This window comes from Anabas testudineus, chromosome 13, assembly GCF_900324465.2.
Source record: "Anabas testudineus chromosome 13, fAnaTes1.2, whole genome shotgun sequence".
NCBI classification, from domain to species: Eukaryota; Metazoa; Chordata; class Actinopteri; order Anabantiformes; family Anabantidae; genus Anabas; species Anabas testudineus.
Window position 1 is genome coordinate 22,409,926 of NC_046622.1, and position 19,051 is coordinate 22,428,976.

At 40.0% G+C, this 19,051-nt stretch overlaps 1 protein-coding gene across 1 annotated transcript in view; it reads left to right on the forward strand.

The window, feature by feature from the left end:
• synrg (synergin, gamma) overlaps window positions 1-18,568 on the forward strand; it is a 35,394-nt gene extending 16,826 nt beyond the window's left edge. Inside the window, 10 exon segments of the mRNA XM_026363829.1 lie at window positions 1,818-2,780; window positions 7,607-8,140; window positions 9,374-9,537; window positions 9,684-9,737; window positions 10,244-10,340; window positions 10,668-10,816; window positions 11,351-11,461; window positions 11,582-11,620; window positions 15,852-15,884; window positions 17,395-18,568. Coding sequence (XP_026219614.1) covers window positions 1,818-2,780; window positions 7,607-8,140; window positions 9,374-9,537; window positions 9,684-9,737; window positions 10,244-10,340; window positions 10,668-10,816; window positions 11,351-11,461; window positions 11,582-11,620; window positions 15,852-15,884; window positions 17,395-17,526 — 2,276 coding nt within the window. The 3' untranslated portion in view covers window positions 17,527-18,568.
• Window positions 18,569-19,051: the final 483 nt, after the last annotated feature.

The following is a 19,051-nucleotide window of genomic DNA, read 5'->3' on the forward strand; positions in this document are numbered from 1 at the left end:
AAGCTGTCAGGTCGCTTTAATGCCGTATTGCCATTGTTCCATGTTTACATTGTATCTTGTTGATACCAGTGTGTTTCCGTCCCTGTTTCATTAGAACATTTTCCGATGGCGACAGCTCTTACAACTTCAGTAAGTCATGCTTTGCGGTAACCTTTCCTTGGCATTGTCAGGCTCCATCTCCTTAATGAGCCCATTAGTTATCTCTTTTCCAACGTCCACAGCAGCAGTATGAACAGATTCTCTTGTATCTAGTTCATACATAATTTTGGATCACAGTGCATTAACACACCCACTGAAATTCAGAAATGGATACTGATTTTCTTTCTGCAGTTCCTATTGGTGCCTCATTACCTAACTGCAAAAAACTGTAATAAAAATATTATTGCTGCTGGAGTTGTTTTAGCGTACATGTTGTTTTCTCATTCTAAGAAATACCCATCTTAACTTGTATTTTCACTAAAGTTACTACTCCTACTTTAAGTTACTAAGTTGCTACTTAAATTTTCTTGAAAATAAAAGAAGGCAAGAAGTTATGCAACAGGGTTTATAAGTCAGCATAAGTCAGTATATTGTGATGATGTACACAAGACAATATATAGTTGTTTTTTTTTTTTAAAGAAAACTGTAAGAAAACTGTAATAAAATAAACAACACAGGACTGTATCAATAAAAATATATTTCTTACACTAGCAAATAGGTTTTGCTGTTTGGTCTTAACCTGTTGATCAAAACAGTCCAACCAGTATTTACTTTCATAATTATTGAGAGTGAGAGTCTATACTGTCTTTTCCAAATCTTTTTACATATTTTTAAATTCAATGAAGTTTTTTAGAGCAATGGCAGCATAATTTAATGAAGAAGTCATACTGTGATTATTGTGGACACTATTGCAACTTGCAATAGACTTGTTTGCTTGTATTAAAAAATACATATAAACTATAATGGCCACAGTCAATCCAGACATTAGAACTAACTCACTCTACTACACCCTTTATATGCTTTTAGAAAATAAAATTAAACCAAAATTTTTAAGTAAGATTTTACTTTTGTTTAACTAAAATTAAGTAGAAGTGATTTACAGGAAACAATGGGAAGACATGATGGGTTGTTTCAGCCCATTCACAGCTCATTTACGCTTCAGTCTGGCTGCTGCTCTCCCTCACACACACTGAGCACAGACACACACACAGAAAATTCACTGACAAATTTTAGCGACTTGTCGCTAGGAAAGTATTTAATGTCTGACCAAAGAGTCACAAGATTTGTCACTTGTTGATTTTTGTACTTAGATTAATCATGCAAAAATGGCATTCTGCTGTACTGTATTAGAACTGTCCCTGAAGGCAGCTGAATGTTTTTCAATTGGCAATGACATTAATTGCTGGAATGCACACAATAAATGCAAAATCTCACTACTACAGCATAACTATTCAGAGTACCTATCTTGTTCTGCTTTGCTTGAAGATGCACTTGAAATAATAACTTGTTAAGATGGGCTTTTTGTGCAAAATGACTATCACATTCTGTTCATTGCATGGTAGTGGGGATGTGTGTGTCATTAGATGACTTAGTGTTTTTTTTGTGCAGTGATTTTCTTTTTTTTCTACTCTGCAGCCAACAGTTGGACCAGAAAGCTGGAAGTTGACTATGAGTGCAGCAGAGGCAAACTTAATCCACCCGTTTTCTTTTCTCATAGCACTGTAAAAGGACAGAATCCTGGCTTTGACAGCTGAGGCTTTTTTGTTCGACGTTCCATTATGGTAGTCTGCTATGTTAAATGTTTTTAATGAGCATAAATTATTCTCTTTGGTTCATAGGGGAAGGATTTGCAGACTTCAAGTCTGTCAGCGCTGATGATGGCTTCACAGACTTTAAAACCGCCGACAGCGTCTCTCCACTAGATCCTTCCGAACAGGCCAAGATCTTCCAGCCTTCCTTTCCTTCTGCTTTTCCAAACTCTCAGTCTCTACAACAGCTACCACAGCATCAGCATCAGCCAGCAGCATCTCTTTCTCAGCCCAAAAACTCTCTCAACATGGCCGACCTGGACCTTTTCTCTTCTATGGCACCCTCTGTTTCTGCCCCCCCTGAGACCAAACCCAGCACATTTCCGTCAGTGTCTGTGCCCCCCTCTCTAGTGCTCCTACCAGGGGGAGCCAAACCTCCAGGGGCAGGGGCTGATGACTTTGGTGATTTTGCCCTGTTTGGCTCCTCCTCTGAAGTTGCTCAAGCTTCAACAGCAGGCGGAGCTGCAGCAGCGCCTCAGGACGACTTTGCAGATTTCATGGCGTTTGGCACTTCTGGTGGAGAGCCTAAAGGTGAGAGCAGTGTGCGGGCCGAGGGGGAGACCTCCACACAGGTGCGGCCTCAGCAGGGCTCAGACAAGTATGACGTATTCAAACAGTTGTCTCTGGAGGGAGGCCTCATCTATGACGACAACAAGGAGAGTGGTGGTGGCTCCTTCTCTTCCCTCAAGAGTGACACGGACGACTTTGCTGACTTCCAGTCCTCAAAGTTCTGCACGGCACTCGGGGCTTCAGAAAAGACTCTAGTGGACAAGGTGTCCGCTTTCAAACAGGCCAAGGAGGACTCCGCCTCAGTCAAGTCCCTCGACCTCCCATCCATCGGTGGAAGCAGTGTGGGAAAGGACGACTCAGAGGATGCGCTCTCAGTGCAGCTGGACATGAAACTGTCGGACATGGGAGGAGACCTGAAGCACGTGATGTCGGACAGCTCTCTGGATTTGCCGGGTCTCTCGGCCCACCAGCCCCCCGCTACAGGTGAGGAACTAGTGCGTTTGCTCTGGTGAGGCCCTGACTTGCCACATACAGTGTTTATTCCAGGGTGGCCTCTCCTCCTCCCCGGCTACTTGTGACAACCAAACAAGGGGTCAAAGAGCATATTTCAGATTCCACATCATATCTTTCATCCCCATGTCATTATTCATTTTAACTTATTTATTTATTTATTTATTTATTTATTTGAATCCTTATTTCCTTTCTAAGTTATTTCCATGTTCCCCTCGCTTCTTCTGCACATAACAATAATGAAAAAAGGTCCTGGCCCCATAGGTTTATTTATAGCTTTATTTATAAAGCACTTTACAAAGTGCTATACAATAACAGACAATAATTAAAATAAAATAACAAACAAAATGTTATTATCACAACAAAGATAAAAAAATAGATGATCAGTGCCTGGTTTCTGTGTGTTGGCAGTCGTAGCTCAAAGACAAGGTCCCTGGCTGTTGTCTGTGTGATCCAGATAAGCTCTCTGTTGTGGGCACAACGGCACACCTTCTTTCAGTGTACCTTGTGTGTCTGTGTGAGTGTGTGTGTTTTCCACGTGTTGTGCAATGCAAACAGAGAGACTTAATTGAAAACCTACGACAGGAGAACTGCAAGCCTCATTGTTTATTCTAATCACAGGTTTCACACACTAGGCTGCAGTTTACCAAAGGCATTATCTGTAAGCCATCATTCACCTTTTTAACTGTTGACATTTAGTTTGTGCTGAATGCATATAAGACAATGTAATTTTAATTATCTAAAAAGGAAATGTTACCATCTGTGGGAGGTGTTGCATGCAACAACAGGGAAGAAGCAATTTTTAAATAGATTAACAGTATTTTTTGTGTCAAAAAAGCAGCTAAGATGTTAAGCACATGGCTGCATGCAATACACCTTTCAGAACAGAGAGCGTTTGAATGAGTGCGTGCTTCTGTGTCAGCTTTTTCTCCCCCTACCTCACGTCCATGAAAGTGGAGTTAAAAAGTTTACCTAAGACCTGTTGTCGTTGGGTCGTTTATTTAAAAGAGAATCCAACCAATTTCCGTAATAATCAGGTAACATCTATGTCAGCGCTCTCTCACTTCCTTTCTCCACTTCAGTGCTCATCATTTATTCATTGAGCATCTCACCTTCCATGTCACAGCTCATCTTTCACAGAAAACATTGAAGATCAACTCTTAATGTAACCTGAGTCACTGTCAGGTGAAAGCTTTGCAACTCAAACTTTTATGACTTCTTTTTTTCCTTTGAAGGCTGAGACAGTTTTTCAGTGGGTTGAAACAGTTTAGTTCACCTGACAACTTGTGCACTTCACTGTCTCCATGGATATTTCCATGCTTTACTAGTAGTATTTTAACAGATACATTAATTATAATTTAAACAACATGCCTACCAACCATATCATTTCATCCAATGAACTGTTAACTACTTCCTTTACTAGATGAAAGTATAAATGTAAACATCCCCATTGCCTTATTTCTATTTATGTATAGTGGTCATATTTTGGTTGAACCTAAAAAGGCTCATCTGCACTGAGAATAAGATGATGTATTCAAACCAACAGTTAATGGAGCTGCAGCAAAATAGTTAAAGGCTACTGCTTATGCACGTGGTGCCCAGTTTAACATCGATACATTCCTAAGAAGCTTTACGCTCCTTCAATGGCTGCTCCTCATTTTCCCTTCTGAATTATTTTCAGTCCTTGTCCCTAGATAACGTGTTGTTACAAGTGTAGCAGACTGGGCTAAGTTTGAGCACCTCACCACCACGCTTTGCACTGTGTTTCTCAACATGTACGTAATCTTAAAGAGACAGTATTTCTTTTGTTAGGTTCCTTTTGAGTGTGGATCACAGAAGGAACCAGATTTTATTTTTCCTTTTTATTTCTTTTTACCGTTATCTGTGATATTGCAGCATGATTTTATCATGTGGCTCTACAATCTGGCTCTTGGAGGACATAATGAAGTCAGTATTACCCTTCCTGCCTTGCTTTTTGCTGCAGTGTGCCTGCCTTTTCAATTTGTGAAATTGACAAGAACATAAGATACCATTTTATGCATAACAGTATTGCAAGTTGTTTTTATCAAAGGAAACACTGTACACATACAGATTTAATAGTGTATTTTTATTACAGGGATATGAGCTGTTATTTTGAAACTAGAAAAGCTCCTTGTTCTTGCTGTGATATGCCAACTATGTTAATTAAACGTAGCCTACAGTATTTAGTAAGATTCAGATGTGAACTTAGAACTCTTTAAGGTCATTCTGACCTAAAGTTGCTTTCTTGAGAAAGTAATCATGTGTTATTATTTAGGGGAATCACAAGAGTTTGTGCACATTAGCCTGATTTTTGACAAACAATCTCTGTAGCAGGAGAAAAAAGGATACTGTCTCTTTAAATTTGTTTCTGCATCTGTGATTGGATGGTAATTAAAGCCCCTTTCTGGGATGTCAGGTTTAAAGATGGCCCTCTTTGTTTTCTGTAACCCTTTGAGCGCTTGAACCAGATCACTTCCAGTGTTGACATGGAAAGCAATCCTACAACTTCATATTTTGTTACTGTAATTGACTTTTTTTTCCATAATTGACTAAATGCGCATGACGGCAGCCTCTTAAATTGTGGCTTTTAAGTCCTGACTGTCCTCAAAGTGTAGTTTGTACACAGCTGAGCAAACACTGATTTTTGGGATGATGTATCCCCCCAGGTCCTCAAAGGGTTAACGCTTCCTGCCTTGAGCTTGTGCTTTGAATGAACCTGGCTTTTCAAGTGTTCTGTATTCAAATATTTCCCAAAAATCTGTTGCTTTACATCTCAATAGTAGTAAAACAGAGTTTCTCACCTCCCCAGAAATACTGGTTTTAGTCTGTGAATGTGCCTTTTCTCATTCTGGTTTCTGCTTCTATATCCTCGGATGTTTTGTTTTACCTTCTCACTGTTTGTTTTCTTCCTATTTTCCTCCTGACTCTGCATGCCCTTGTATACTAAATGACTGAAATCCAATTTTACAAGTGTTAGTTTGACAAACCTCTTGTAATGATAGACCTCTTTCACAGTACTTTGTGACCTTTCTCTCTTTCTCTCTACTCATGTTGTCGTAATAAATATTACTGTTGGTATTGCTGAAATGCGTACCGTCTTATTTTCTCCTTTCCTTTCTTGAGAGGCCATAAAGTCACCTCCTGACACTGAGGCTTACAGCACTAGATCCTTGTCAATTTCACAAATTGCTTTTTGTAACAGAGGGTTCTGTCATGCTAAGTAGGAAGGGTTCCAACAAGATTTGTGTTTGTGCCTGCGCTCGTGTGTGTGTGTGTGTGTGTGTGTGTGTGTGTGTGTGTGTGTGTGTGGTGTGTGTGTGGGTGTGTGTGGGTGTGTGTGTGTGTGTGTGTGTGTGTGTGTGAGAGAGAGAGAGAGAGATGTGTAAGTTGTCCAGCTCTGTCAGTCAGTATTAGCTATACAGAAACTGATCACAGCACAGTGAAAAAATAAAAGCAGAGGAAGTGACAGGAAAGATCAGTGTCTGAGCATTTGAACAAAATCTTTCAGGTTGTGTTTTATAAAAAGAGATCAGCTCTGGTTATTGTAAAGCTCTTTGTTACCAGTGATCTTGCTAGACTGGACACTGTCCATTATTTAAAAAAAGCTGTGTTAGTCTCAGTTGTATTTCAATGAAATGATGGCTGCAATTTTCTTTTTGCGAAAACAATTCAGCTTAGACACCAAAACAGAGTTCTCAAAATGTGGGTGGGAGGATGAGCAGTGTTACTCCAACAAACACAAATGAGTCAGTTTCTAGTTAGATTATGATTCAGTTTGCAGTCATAAATGTGCTGATTAGTAACATCTGTGATCACTGTTTTACTGCAACATTTATATTCACACCTTTAAAAGTGCTAAATATGGAGAGTGGGGTCCTTTTACAATACACTGATCTCATTTTTGCCATTGTTTACTACGCAGTATGCAGTGCTGCATGGGATATTACTGAAGCTACAAATGACCTTCAGAAAAAAACATTTTCTCACTTAGTGTTGTGCTGTCTGTCCATGGAAATGGTTTTGATTTTATCAAGCTCTTTTGTGAGATGTGTAAGATTTCAGCACCATCTCAGAGATTTACCAAAAAGCTTTTTTCAAAAACATTGTTTACAATAGTTCTACTACAGGAGAGTAAGTAACTAAGGCTGCAACAGTGAATCTGATAATTACCTTGATCTGCATATTAATAATTGATAATAATTGGTTAGGGTTAGGCATCAGAAAACACTATTCCAGAGTGTACTTACATTATTACATGTCAGCTTTATCCTTACTCCAAAACCCGATTTATTGAAAAACATATATATTTATTTTATATATAAATATATATGTTTTTTTTATTTTTTTATTCAATTGTTTTAAAAAGTCATAAATATATATTGTATATAGTACAGTTTACATTTCTGTGAACCAAAATTTCATCCATCTCCACTTTGCTGGGATGGAGACAGGAATCTCAGCATCACTGTAGTTACAGAAATAATCTGAGCTAGTGAAACAGAAACTATCTGAATGCTAGATTACATCAGAAGTAAGTGATAAAATGTAGATTTGTGTTGTAACATGGCTGAACTGACTCTCTTTTTAAAATCCATGCCTGCCAATGAAACCAAGAGATACAGTATTAGTGTAAACAGAGTGTAAACAAGCAACATGGTGATAACCCAGCAGAAATCTCAGTCCTCTCAGTCCAATTCAGACTCATTAATCTACCTCCTATCATGACAGCATCTGTGCAATTCCTAGGAGCCACTGGTATGTCTGTGTTGTCATTACAGAAGCAGACGACATGAAATTTGACCCCTTTGGGACGTCGGCCCTCAGCACCTTGCCCAGCTACGGCTGGACAGACCGGGAGGAATGTCTGCCCAGTGAGGTCAGAAAGTCGCAGGTCTTGGAAGGAGCATCCCTTCCATCTTTAGCCCCTGCCCAGAGGAAGGAGCTGACCTTTGGCAGCACTGAAAACATTACAGGCAGCTCTGTAGCAAAGATCCCCATCTCCTCAGCTGCAGATGACAAGTTTGAAGCCTTTGCTGATTTTGGCTCTGGCGACAGGGGCGGTGTCGATGATGAAGACGACTTTGGGGATTTTGCAAGTACTGTTTCTGAGAAGTCCGACTCTCCGTCGGCAGCGGCTGAGGCAGCATCTGAGGGAAACCAATGCGAGGCCTGTGATGAGTTTGGCGCTGTCCAGTTGGACAAGCCAAAGTTTGGCAAGTCTGACTTCCTCAAAGCCAGCACTCAAGCCAAAGTCAAGTCCAGTGAAGAGATGATCAAGAACGAACTAGCGACCTTTGACTTGTCTGTTCAAGGTAAGTTATAGTTGTTACATCCTTAAGTGTGTGTGTGTGTGTGTGTGTGTGTGTGTGTGTGTGTGTGTGTGTGTGTGTGTGTGTGTGTGTGTGTGTGTGTGTGTGTGTGTGTGTGTGTGGGTGGGTGTGTGTGTGTGGAACCATTATAGATTGTTTTTGAAACAGAAGTGTCAAACAGCTCTTATAGCCTAAATACGATGATTTTTTTTTTTTTGAGCTGTACGTTTAGGAAACTGTAGTAAACTGGAGTAGCAGAATTCTCCAGAACAAAAGATAATGATAAATGTTGTCTTTCTTTAAATGACAAGTGATTTAGATAGTTTTTGGTAAATGCAGTAAATGCATCACATTATTAGAAAAACTCTCCTGGGCACCTCCAAGTCCTCAACCTGGCACTACTCATCCTTGAGGATCTTCCCTCTCCCCTGCTCTTAGTGCTGGGCCTGTCACATCCGTAATAAAGCTGTCAGACGTTAGATGGCAGTGTTGAGATGATAGCCCGGCTTTGATGGCCGTGAGTGGTGAAATACATTTAGTTTAGGCCAACATTTAGGCCAACAAATCCATAAGCAGAAACCGACTGTATCCACTTAAAGGCTGTTCTTTTTTTTTTTTTTTACTGCCATTTGCTGGTGTTATGTTCCACAAATAATTTATTAGTGTTTCCTGTGCTGTAATAAAAACCTAGTTTCCCCATAGATTCATCTCCCTGTGCTGGATTTAATTTGTGTGAAGAAGACAGCTCTTGTTCCTTTAGTCTACTGGACAGTGATCTGGTTGCTGTGAGGCTTTGGGTGTAATGTCAGTGATTGTGGGTAGCATGACGTGTGTCTGCAGGTGGTATAGGAGTTTGGTGTAGCGGGGTTTGATTACCTGTCTGTGGACAACCCTCACATACACACTGCCAGCTCCACTGGGAAAGTCTGGGCTTAGCATGTGTTTGCTCCTGTGTTTGTTGTGGTACTCTGCCAGGATTTGTCCCAATGAATAATTCATACTTGCATATTTGTGCCTCTGTTTTGTACATAATTATTGTTTGTCAAATTAAGTATTTGCTCATGCTGTCATTGTCCAGAAGGAATTAGCATTACACAGTGATAGTATAATGACTGAAAACAAACAGGTGCATTTCTCAAAATGAGAAAGTTTCTAACCCAATAAGGAAGCGAAATAAAAGTTTATATATGTGTTTGTGGTTCTCTCTAATGTTATGCCTCGCCCACTTTGCCTCAGGGTCCCACAAACGGAGCCACAGTTTGGGCGAGAAGGAGATTGGGCGTTCTCCCCCGTCTCCAGCCCCAGAGCAGCCTTTCAGGGACCGATCCAACACCTTGAGTGAGAAGCCCACCCTGCCTGTCATTAGGGACAAATACAAGGACCTGACTGGGGAGGTGGAGGTGAGGAGTGCTTGTCAAAAGCCGCAGCACATTTTAGTGCCATTATTACCCAGCAGATTTCAGCACAATGCTCTGCACTGTTTAAAGGCTGCAGAGCACAGACGTTTTCTTTTGTGTTCATTTGAGATAATTTTATGTTGTTGCAGGAGAGCGAACGCTACGCATACGAGTGGCAGAGGTGTCTGGAAAGTGCTCTGGAGGTCTGTATTTGTTTGTATACCTTGTTCGACCTCCTCCCATGGACAGACTCTCGCTATTGTAAGAGTGACTATACAAATATAGTAAAATATTGAAGATAACCAAATGGGATGTTTTTCAACCTGTTGTTACAGCGAAGGACTTTTTCTTATCATGTACTGCATGTTGTGGAACAAATGGTCTTCTGTAGGATTTGAAGCACACTTTTTAAAGTCTGTCCACACCTGACTGAAACAGTGCAAGAAACGTCAACAGTAATTAAGACAACAACAAAAAGAGTTTCCTCATTTTTAATACATTTTAAAAAACACTTTTCATGATGGTGTGAATCTCAGAAAATATGCGCTAATGTATTAATATTGTATGACACCAATATTGTATGAAACCTTTTTTATTATGTAGTTTTTGTTGTGTAGATGTTATTATTGTGGCCAAATGATAGTGATGGTTATAATTAGCAAAAACTACTCATACAGTGTGTCATAATGCTGGACTGTGTCTTCTGAAGGTCATCACCAAAGCTAACAACACGCTGAACAGCATCAGCAGCTCCTCTGTCTGCACTGAGGTCATCCAGTCTGCTCAGGGCATGGAGTACCTGCTGGGTGAGGACTCACAAACCGCACACACATACACACACGTTTCTAAAAAAAGGAGGAGTAGCTGTACAGAGGGAACAGAGGGATGTTAAAGAACCCTGTGTGTGGCCTTACACCCTCTGAAGGGCAGAGAGGACGAGATTAAAACGAGCTCGGGTGTGATGGCTTCATCTCTTTATTTTTTTCTCTGCAAGTGACAAACATCTGTAGGATGTCACAGCGAGGGACGGAACACAAGTGTACCTCTTAAAAACAAGAAAAACATAACACAAACACACACACACACACAAACGGGTTTTTGTAATTTGTGTGCTGGTGTGTTTTCTCCGTCAGGTGTGGTGGAAGTGTACCGCGTCACCAGGCGAGTGGAGCTGGGTATCAAAGCAACAGCAGTGTGCTCTGAGAAGCTGCAGCAGCTGCTGAAGGACATCAGCCGTGTCTGGAACAACCTCATGGGCTTCATGTCACTGGCTAAGCTCGCTGTAAGATGCTCACAAACACTACATATGTTCACACCCTCCGTAGATTATATTAGGTTAGTTCACAGTAAACGGTAAGCCAATAACATGATGAAGTAAGTCCAGTATTGACAGCTCATTGGGTTAAAGCTAGTGAGTCATTGATTCGGATGTAATGTAGCTTAAGTTTCTTGGTCGGCCTGCTCTTGAGATGAACAGGTTGACGAAACGGAATAGATTTATTTATCAAGCTAATCTACTAATGTCTTTAAAACGGAAACAGAGGAGAACAGTGCTGATCCACGTAGACAGCAACGGAAGAGCTACAGCTAAAACAGTATCTTAGGGAGTGAAACAGAAACAAAATGGAACAAATGTTTAATTCAAACATTTATTTGTTTGTTTTATTCCAAATAGTTGAAGTCAAGTGTTTATAAAAACTTGATGATGCTTGCAGATGTTTACTGTAAGCAGGCTGCTGAAATAACTCTATATTGCCCTGCGGCAAGAAGTAAAATTAATGTGTTTCTGTTTGTGTATGTATGTGTGTGTGTGTAGCCTGATGAAAGCTCCCTGGATTTTTCCTCCTGTATTCTGAGGCATGGCATCAAAAATGCCAAGGAGCTGGCTTGTGGTGTGTGTCTACTCAACGTCGAAGCTCGCAGCAAGGTTTGTGCGCGCACACACATACAATTGTTAGCATTAGAGGGTACATTTCTATATACAGTAAATATTAGTGTGCAAAGCGGATAACAACTGACATTTCTTTGACTTTGAAACGTTTTGCAGAACAAAGAAGAAAGCACTATTGGACGTCTGTTTAAACGAGTATGGGACAGTTACCTGTCAACCAAATCTCACTCCACTCTTTCCCACTGGGGGGCTCAGGGTTTATTTTCCTCTTACGGTCAAGCCTGGCAGGGAGCTAAAGTGACAGGAATCACCTCCACTCCTCTCCAACAGTTTCAAACTTTAATGTGTAGATCATTTGGCAAAAGTCACAGCCCCCGATACTGTTTCCAAGCCTGTCAAGCTTTCTGTTTTTAGAGGACGTGTAGTTTAAAGGGCTAACAGTGGCAGATTGATCTCTCAGATTTTATTAGCTGTAGTTATTTAGCTAATTAAATCAACATTTTTTCCATAAAACAGCTGAACACTGTATTGGCTGATACAGAAGAATTATAGAGAACGAAACGGAAAGGTTCTCGTATTGCTGAGCCTAATTAGTCCTAATATTCCAATTATGATAATACTGTTGGCTGTCCATCTTCGCTTGTTTTTTAAGCTTCCTTTCAATCCTTTTTTTAACAGTGTCATAGGGGTAGAAACATTTGAGGGGGGCCACTAAATGTGTATAGAAACTGCTAAGTAATCTTGTATCCATCGCTGAAATGTAAAGTGTGCCAAATTATGCTAATGTTAGCCTAAACTCTGACCACATCCAGCATCAGATTTCTTTTTGTAAAGACTATAACATTATATTTTTATATTATAATTATGGAAAAAACAGAACTTTGAATTTAAACTGTCACTACAGTCCCTGGTACACAGCATTAACATGTGGAGAAATCTTGACAGGTTTGCCCTTCATAGTTACGGTTGCCAAGCTATGATTTAAGAAATACTTTGTGAAGGAGGTAATCCAAATCAAGAAGGGCAAGACAAAGTGTCTCAGGACAACATTGCATGCTCCTGAAATAAGTGAGAGAGGGGTGTTGTCACTTTGGCACCTGAGGGTCGGCTTCTGCATTGTGGCATTGGCTCTTCGGGGTCACAGAGGTGGTCACTATGTCATTGAAGGGTTTCCTTTTCTATTCTGTTTCTCCAATCTCAAACTAGCCACTCACTTCAGCACTTTCAACAACCACTGGTGTTTCTGGTAACTGTTGAGTGATTAAATCTGACTGGGGCACTGTGTGCAGAATTGCTGTATGTTTACCTCCTCGATGATGATGCCTGTGATTTTCATCAACGTGGGCCATTAATGGTGTTATCTGACCCTGTGGTGTGTAAAGGGTAGGGCGGTGACGCGGATTGTGGCTGTCTTGTGTTCCCTCTGCTGCTCAGGCAGAGCCAGATGGATGGTCCAGACAAGATGTGGCTGACTGAGAGGCATCTCAGGTGCTAGCAGATGCGGCTTACGTATTAGTTATAAGCGCAGAGTACAGCTGATAACAAACCTGCACAGACAAACATACTCTTTTGTCACTCATGTGTGCACAGAGGCAGGCTGAAATTAATGCAGTTTTATTTTGTCTCTGTGCCACTAGCATGAGATTAATAACCCATCTTTTAATTACATTTTTGGCAGAGCCACAGTGGTAAAAATGCATAGAAGCCAAGTGGAGAATAGGAACCCCTCCGAGTATAATGAAGTGAAAGAATGGCTTCGGCTACAGCAGACAGCACTGATTGCCGTATTGTCATTTAGTGAAGAGGTACTGATTTGTTTTTTAACCAAAGGTACAGAAAGGTGGAAATGTAAAATATGAAAAATGTCAGAGAAGAGGGGAACCTGTTAGCTACTGTGTATTTAATTCTTCCAAACCATTCTTTAAAGTGTTTTGCCCATTTGCTAATAATAATGAAGCCCCCCCCCCCTCAAAAACTTGTCATGTTCAGAGCTGGATTTTTTTTTTTTTTTTTACAGATGTTGATAGTCACATCTTGTTGCTGTTGGACCAATAGTTTTAAGAGAGTGTGACATCTCTTATTCTTCTTTGAGTTTGGAGGCAGGGATGGGCAACTGCCAGCAGCTTCATCTCATCTCAGCTTCTCTATCAAAGGCTGCAACAGTTACAAGGTTTATCATGAGTGATACTTTTTAGCTAATGATGCTCCAGTCCCCCTGCTAAATGATAAATGCTAATTTGAACAATTATGGGCAGAAGCACTGGAAAAGATTTTAGGTTGAATAATTTAGTGTGTCTGCCTTTTTATATTAATGCAGGTTTCTGAAGTGCTTCGAGGATTTAGATTAATTATACTCTATGCAGCAAGTATAGGCAGTTTGGCAGCTTATTCTGTGAATATTCCTGTCACCTCAAGATTTTAGTTTCTAAATCTGTTGTTAGGTTGCCCATCTCTGCCACAGCAAGCTTTATTGTGGCTTAGGTTATCAGGGTTCCTACACGGTATAAGGAAATAGCATTGTGGGAAAATGACTAGGGCAGTACCAGGCTAACAAAGTCAGAGAACTGACAAAATATAATTTTGGAAAAGTTCATAAGTAAAGAACAAAAGTCTTTGTAGATTAGGTTCTTAGCTATACTCAAGTGATATTAGCTGTGTGCTGTGGTTTCCTGCACATGACAGTGAAAGCATGTGCTATAAAGTCATGAGACACACTATCCAAGATGAATAGGATAGTTTTGTTAACATTATACAAATTCAAATTGCATCAGGAGATATTCACAGTTCCACAGTTTATGTTATAGCAAATGTATTATTTTCCTCAAAATTCCAGAGATTTGTGTGAAAAAAAAAACAAATCACATGTACGGAAGTATTCACTTTGCTCAGTACTTTTTTAAAGCACCTTTATCACCAGTTGCAGCCTCAAGTCTTTTTGAGTATGAAGCTAATAGCTTGGCACACCTGTTTTCCCATTCTTCTTTGCAGCACCTCTCAATATCCATCAGGTTGGATGGGAAGCATCATGCACAGCTATTTTTAGATCTCTCCAGAGATGTTTAGGTTCAAGTCTAGGCTCTGGCTGGACCACTCAAGGACATTCACAGAGTTGTCCCCTAGCCTACTTTGTTATCTTGGCTGTGTGCTTTAGTTTGTTGTCCTGTTGAAAGATGAACCGTAGACTCAGTCTGAGGTTCAGAGTGCTCTGAATCAAGGATGTCTCTGTACATTGCTGAATTCATCTGTCCCTCAATTCTGACTAGTCTCGCATTTCCTGCTGCTGAAAAACATCCCCACAACATGATGCTGCCACCACTGTGCGGCCCGCTCTAGGAAGAGTCCTAGTGGTTCCAAATGTCTTGGCCACCGTCTCATTGAAACCTTCAATGCTGCAGAAACATATCTGTACCTCTTCTAAGATCTGTGCCTTGACACAATCCTGTCTCAGGTCTAGAGAAAGTTGGTTTGACTTCATGGCTCGGTTTGTGCTCTCACATGCTCTGTCTGTCAACTGTGGGACCTTATAGAGACAGGTGCATGCTTTTTCAAATCATGTCCAATCAACTGAATGTCCCAGAGGTGGACTACAATCAAGTTGTTGAAATGTCTAAGGGTAAACAGTGGAAACCGGATGCACCAGAGCTCAATTTTGAGTGTCATGTCAAAGACTGTGAATACTTGTACATGTGATGTTTGTTTTTTTTTAATACATTTGCAAACTACCTTCTTTCACGTTGTCATTATGAGGTATTTTCAGTAGAATTTTGAGGAAGAGAATGATTTTTATCAATTTAGGAATAAGGCTGTAAGAAAATGTGGAAAAAGTTAAGCGCTGTGAATACTTTCTGGATGCACTATATTTCCAGATTAATTTTTTCTCAGTCATCAATTGTTTCAGCTCTAAATCTGAAACCCACAAAACAGTAACAGTGGGATTTTAGCCATAAAAAGTAAGAAATTAGCATAAGATCTGCATGCTAATAGCATGTTTGCCTTAATGTAATGTTGATTGATCAATCAATCATTTCAGCTCTAGTTACAGCCTTTTTTAGTGGCGTTTGATGTTATATTTTTAAGCTATAGCTGGTTCTAAACTATCTTCTTGACACGATTTCTAGAAACTCAAATAAATAGTGGTCTAACTGTGATTGACCATGACCATGAGCATACGTAACAGTAAACAGTAAATTCAGTAAATATTTTAGATCAGTCCAGGCAAAATCTCTTTTTGCAGGAACCCTGAGGGTACTGTAACAGCTTGGATCCTTTTACGTTTTCATGCACAGATGTACTGGGAAAAGGGAGTTCTGTCCTGGTGAGACAGCTGATCTGAATATTTGCTTTCTACTCATTCTGTGCACACTGTCCTTTTTTTGCTTTTTTGCATGAATCTGCATCAACATGGTGATTCCTCTTGTGCTTGCAGGCATTGACTAAAGACAATGACAGGAGGTTAAGGGTAATTATGCCTCATTTATTTTTAATTCCTCTGAAATAAAAAAAATAGACATAAAGGCAGTGTGTGGATGTGGATGTGTCAAATATTAATATTAGTATCAGATAATGGTTCAGACTGAATCCCCCAGCCCAAGGTCACCATTTTATCTCACCACCTCCAACTCCTTGTTTCACTGTAAGTAGCAGTGGCTGCCTCTTCACAGCACCTGTCTACTTCAGACTTACTAGATTATCCTACATTCACAGCCATGTAGGTAACGTCTAAGAGAAGTTGAAGAGTTTGACAGTCAAAGAAGCTGTGCAGTTAAAGGAGGAGGAGAAATGAAAAGTGTGTCTTTGTGTGAGTCATCCGTTCATTTAGCATCCTTTCCCTCCCAACATTTCCAGCTCTGGCACTCCTGAGTGCAGGTTTATGGAAACAAGTGGGCCAGGGCACAAAATAGCTCCGAAAGGAAATCGCTCTGCTTGTGAAATCAGAGCGTGTGCGTGGAAACGTGTCATTCAGTTTCTGTGAGTAAGCCCTTCATGCAGCCAAGCATCTGCACTGCAGAGTACATTTGGGCAGGTGGAGAGTTATTGGACTTAATGGCGTGTTGTTGTTGTTGTGGTGGGGGGGATATGTATGCAGTTGTTGCTTTCTGCATGAGTCTCTCCTCTCCTTCTGTGTGGGAGGCTATGATTCACTGCGCATGACTCATTCCTATCTCCGGCTTCAGCTCCAGGATTTCACCAGGGAAGCAAACTCTTAAACTGCACGTCACACACTTTAACATGTGCTGACTTCATACACACATGCACACACACTGGCACAGCTGGCCCTGGTGAAATGTGCATCACAGCGCTCCATTCCAGGGTCAGATCACCGCATTTGATTCTCTGGACAGCTACAGTGTATTTAAATGTGATGTGGGAGAATCACAGAAGTTGAAACAATAGGTTCAACAAAACTTCAGCTTAGCTCGGTTGAAAGTTTGGATTATAATCGGGTTGTTATATTAAAACCTTTCTCTCCAGTTAATTGTGGTTAATTGTGCCCCTGCAACATGTCTATTTTTAGGTAAGCACATATCTGTATGAGTTTTGTATGGTAATGAATGTAAATCTGTATGCAGCTGAAACCTCACTGCTTCAACAAATAGAGTTTAAATGATGCCCTGTACATTTGCAGTCTTTGTCATCTCTTAATGTTTCTATAAATGGATGTGGTGCATAGTCATGTACATCGAATCTGAGCTGTGGACCACAGAGCTGTTCTTTAATACAATTGTCTTTGTTACCTAAGTCAACATTATTACCCCCAGTTATTTTTTCATCAGAAGTTGATACAAGGTTTAATTAATACTTTGTTATTATAACAGTAATACAATTATGTATTATGACTCGCTTGTCGCTGGTTCTACATTCATATTCCTTGGAATATTTTCTACATATAAAACGACTTGTGCATACTTTTGGCATAGCGACTGTTGTCTCTGCTGGCTTCTCAATATTTCGGCCTCTCACACTGACAGGCATTCAACTCGGAGACTGACAACTTCAAGCTGCTCTATGGGGGCCACCAGTACCACGCCAGCTGTGCCAATTTCTGGATTAACTGTGTGGAGCCCAAACCCCCAGGCCTCATCCTGCCTGACCTGCTCTGAGTTCTCTGCTGCAGCTGCCATGGTAACAAGGCACGGGCTAATCAAATCATCAGATAGGTGGCGGAGCCGGTCGCATCGTACTGCACGGGCTCTTGGCTTGGACTGAGGGTGACAGTCATCATCACTGGATCCTTCTGTAGTCGTTTTGTTTTTTTATTTTTTTCCTTCTTTTGAATTCTGAAACCCCCCTTTTGTTAACTACTGTTGGTGAACTCACCTGTCACCAAGGATGTGTTCATGTTTATCTGTTAGTTTATTCTAATTTAAAGCTTTATGCTCAATTTACCTTCCATGCTATTGTTACCTTTTTGTTCTTCCTTTTAAATGAGGTCATCTGTATAGGTCACATTTAATTCCACTGCTAATGATGCTTTTAACAAATCCTCCGCTGATTTTCACAGTTACAACATTACAAAGTAATCATTTGTCAGCTACTCATATTGACATGTCTAGGTGTGCAGTATCATTAAAACTGGCAGAGGAAGTCTAAAACTTCTGGAGTTGTTAATGTCAGTTGTTGCTTTGCTTCTGTTTGAGATTAATTGTCTTCATCACTCTCTTTGTTCCCACTGGCCTGTTGAATCATATGTCTGTTATTGTACTTGAATACTTTTGTTGGGCCGGCCTGTTTTGTGAACTCAATGGTTGATATTGTTTTAAAGTCTTCATGAAATTTTTAACATTCAAACCAACTGGAAGGTAGATAGCTACCTTTTTATAAACCGTGTTGAATGAACTACTTTGAATGTCTTTTGCACTGTTAGAAGGAAACTTCAACACCTCTTAATGGTATTTAAATTGTATTTTATACGTATTTCGGGGGAATCGAGTTGTGATGTTGGAACTTAAAGGGAACCGTATTATAAGTTGTTTTTCTTTTTTTTCTGTGTTGGTGCAGCCAGAGCTGAAGGGATGAAAGAAGTTTACTGTGATTTGAACTAAAATTGCAGCAGCACTTTTTGTAAATTAGTATCATGCTCTATCATCATAATTATAACTAACTGTAATGTGAATGTGATGTAAATAAATCAGTATACATACAGTTTAGTTAAAGTGTCACATATTATTGTATTGGTCAGATAGGGTCAGAACACATATGGTGGTTGATGGCACTGATTAGATTTGTGTATGATGAAGCATGTATAGGACAACCAGTTCTCCAAAACTTAAATAAAAAGCATCAAAGGGGTTTGTATATGACTTAAGCTGCAGAACTAGCATCTGCAATTAATAAGCTTACTGTAGTAATTGAGTTGTTAATTACTCAGCACACATTTAATTAAAATCAGTGTCTAGCTATAGTCTATTATTTGGTTTTATTATTTTATGCTGTAAATCAATAAGCATTTAAATCTTCTTTAATTTCAGAAGCTTTTTATGTGGACTGTACCTAAACATTAGAATTAACTCACTTTAAATCAATTTCACTTGGAATAGAATTCAAGCATAATGTCTGAATAATCAAATTTATTAATTCTTATAAGATTAAATTCAACAGGTGCATAAACGGAATAAGTGAGTTAAA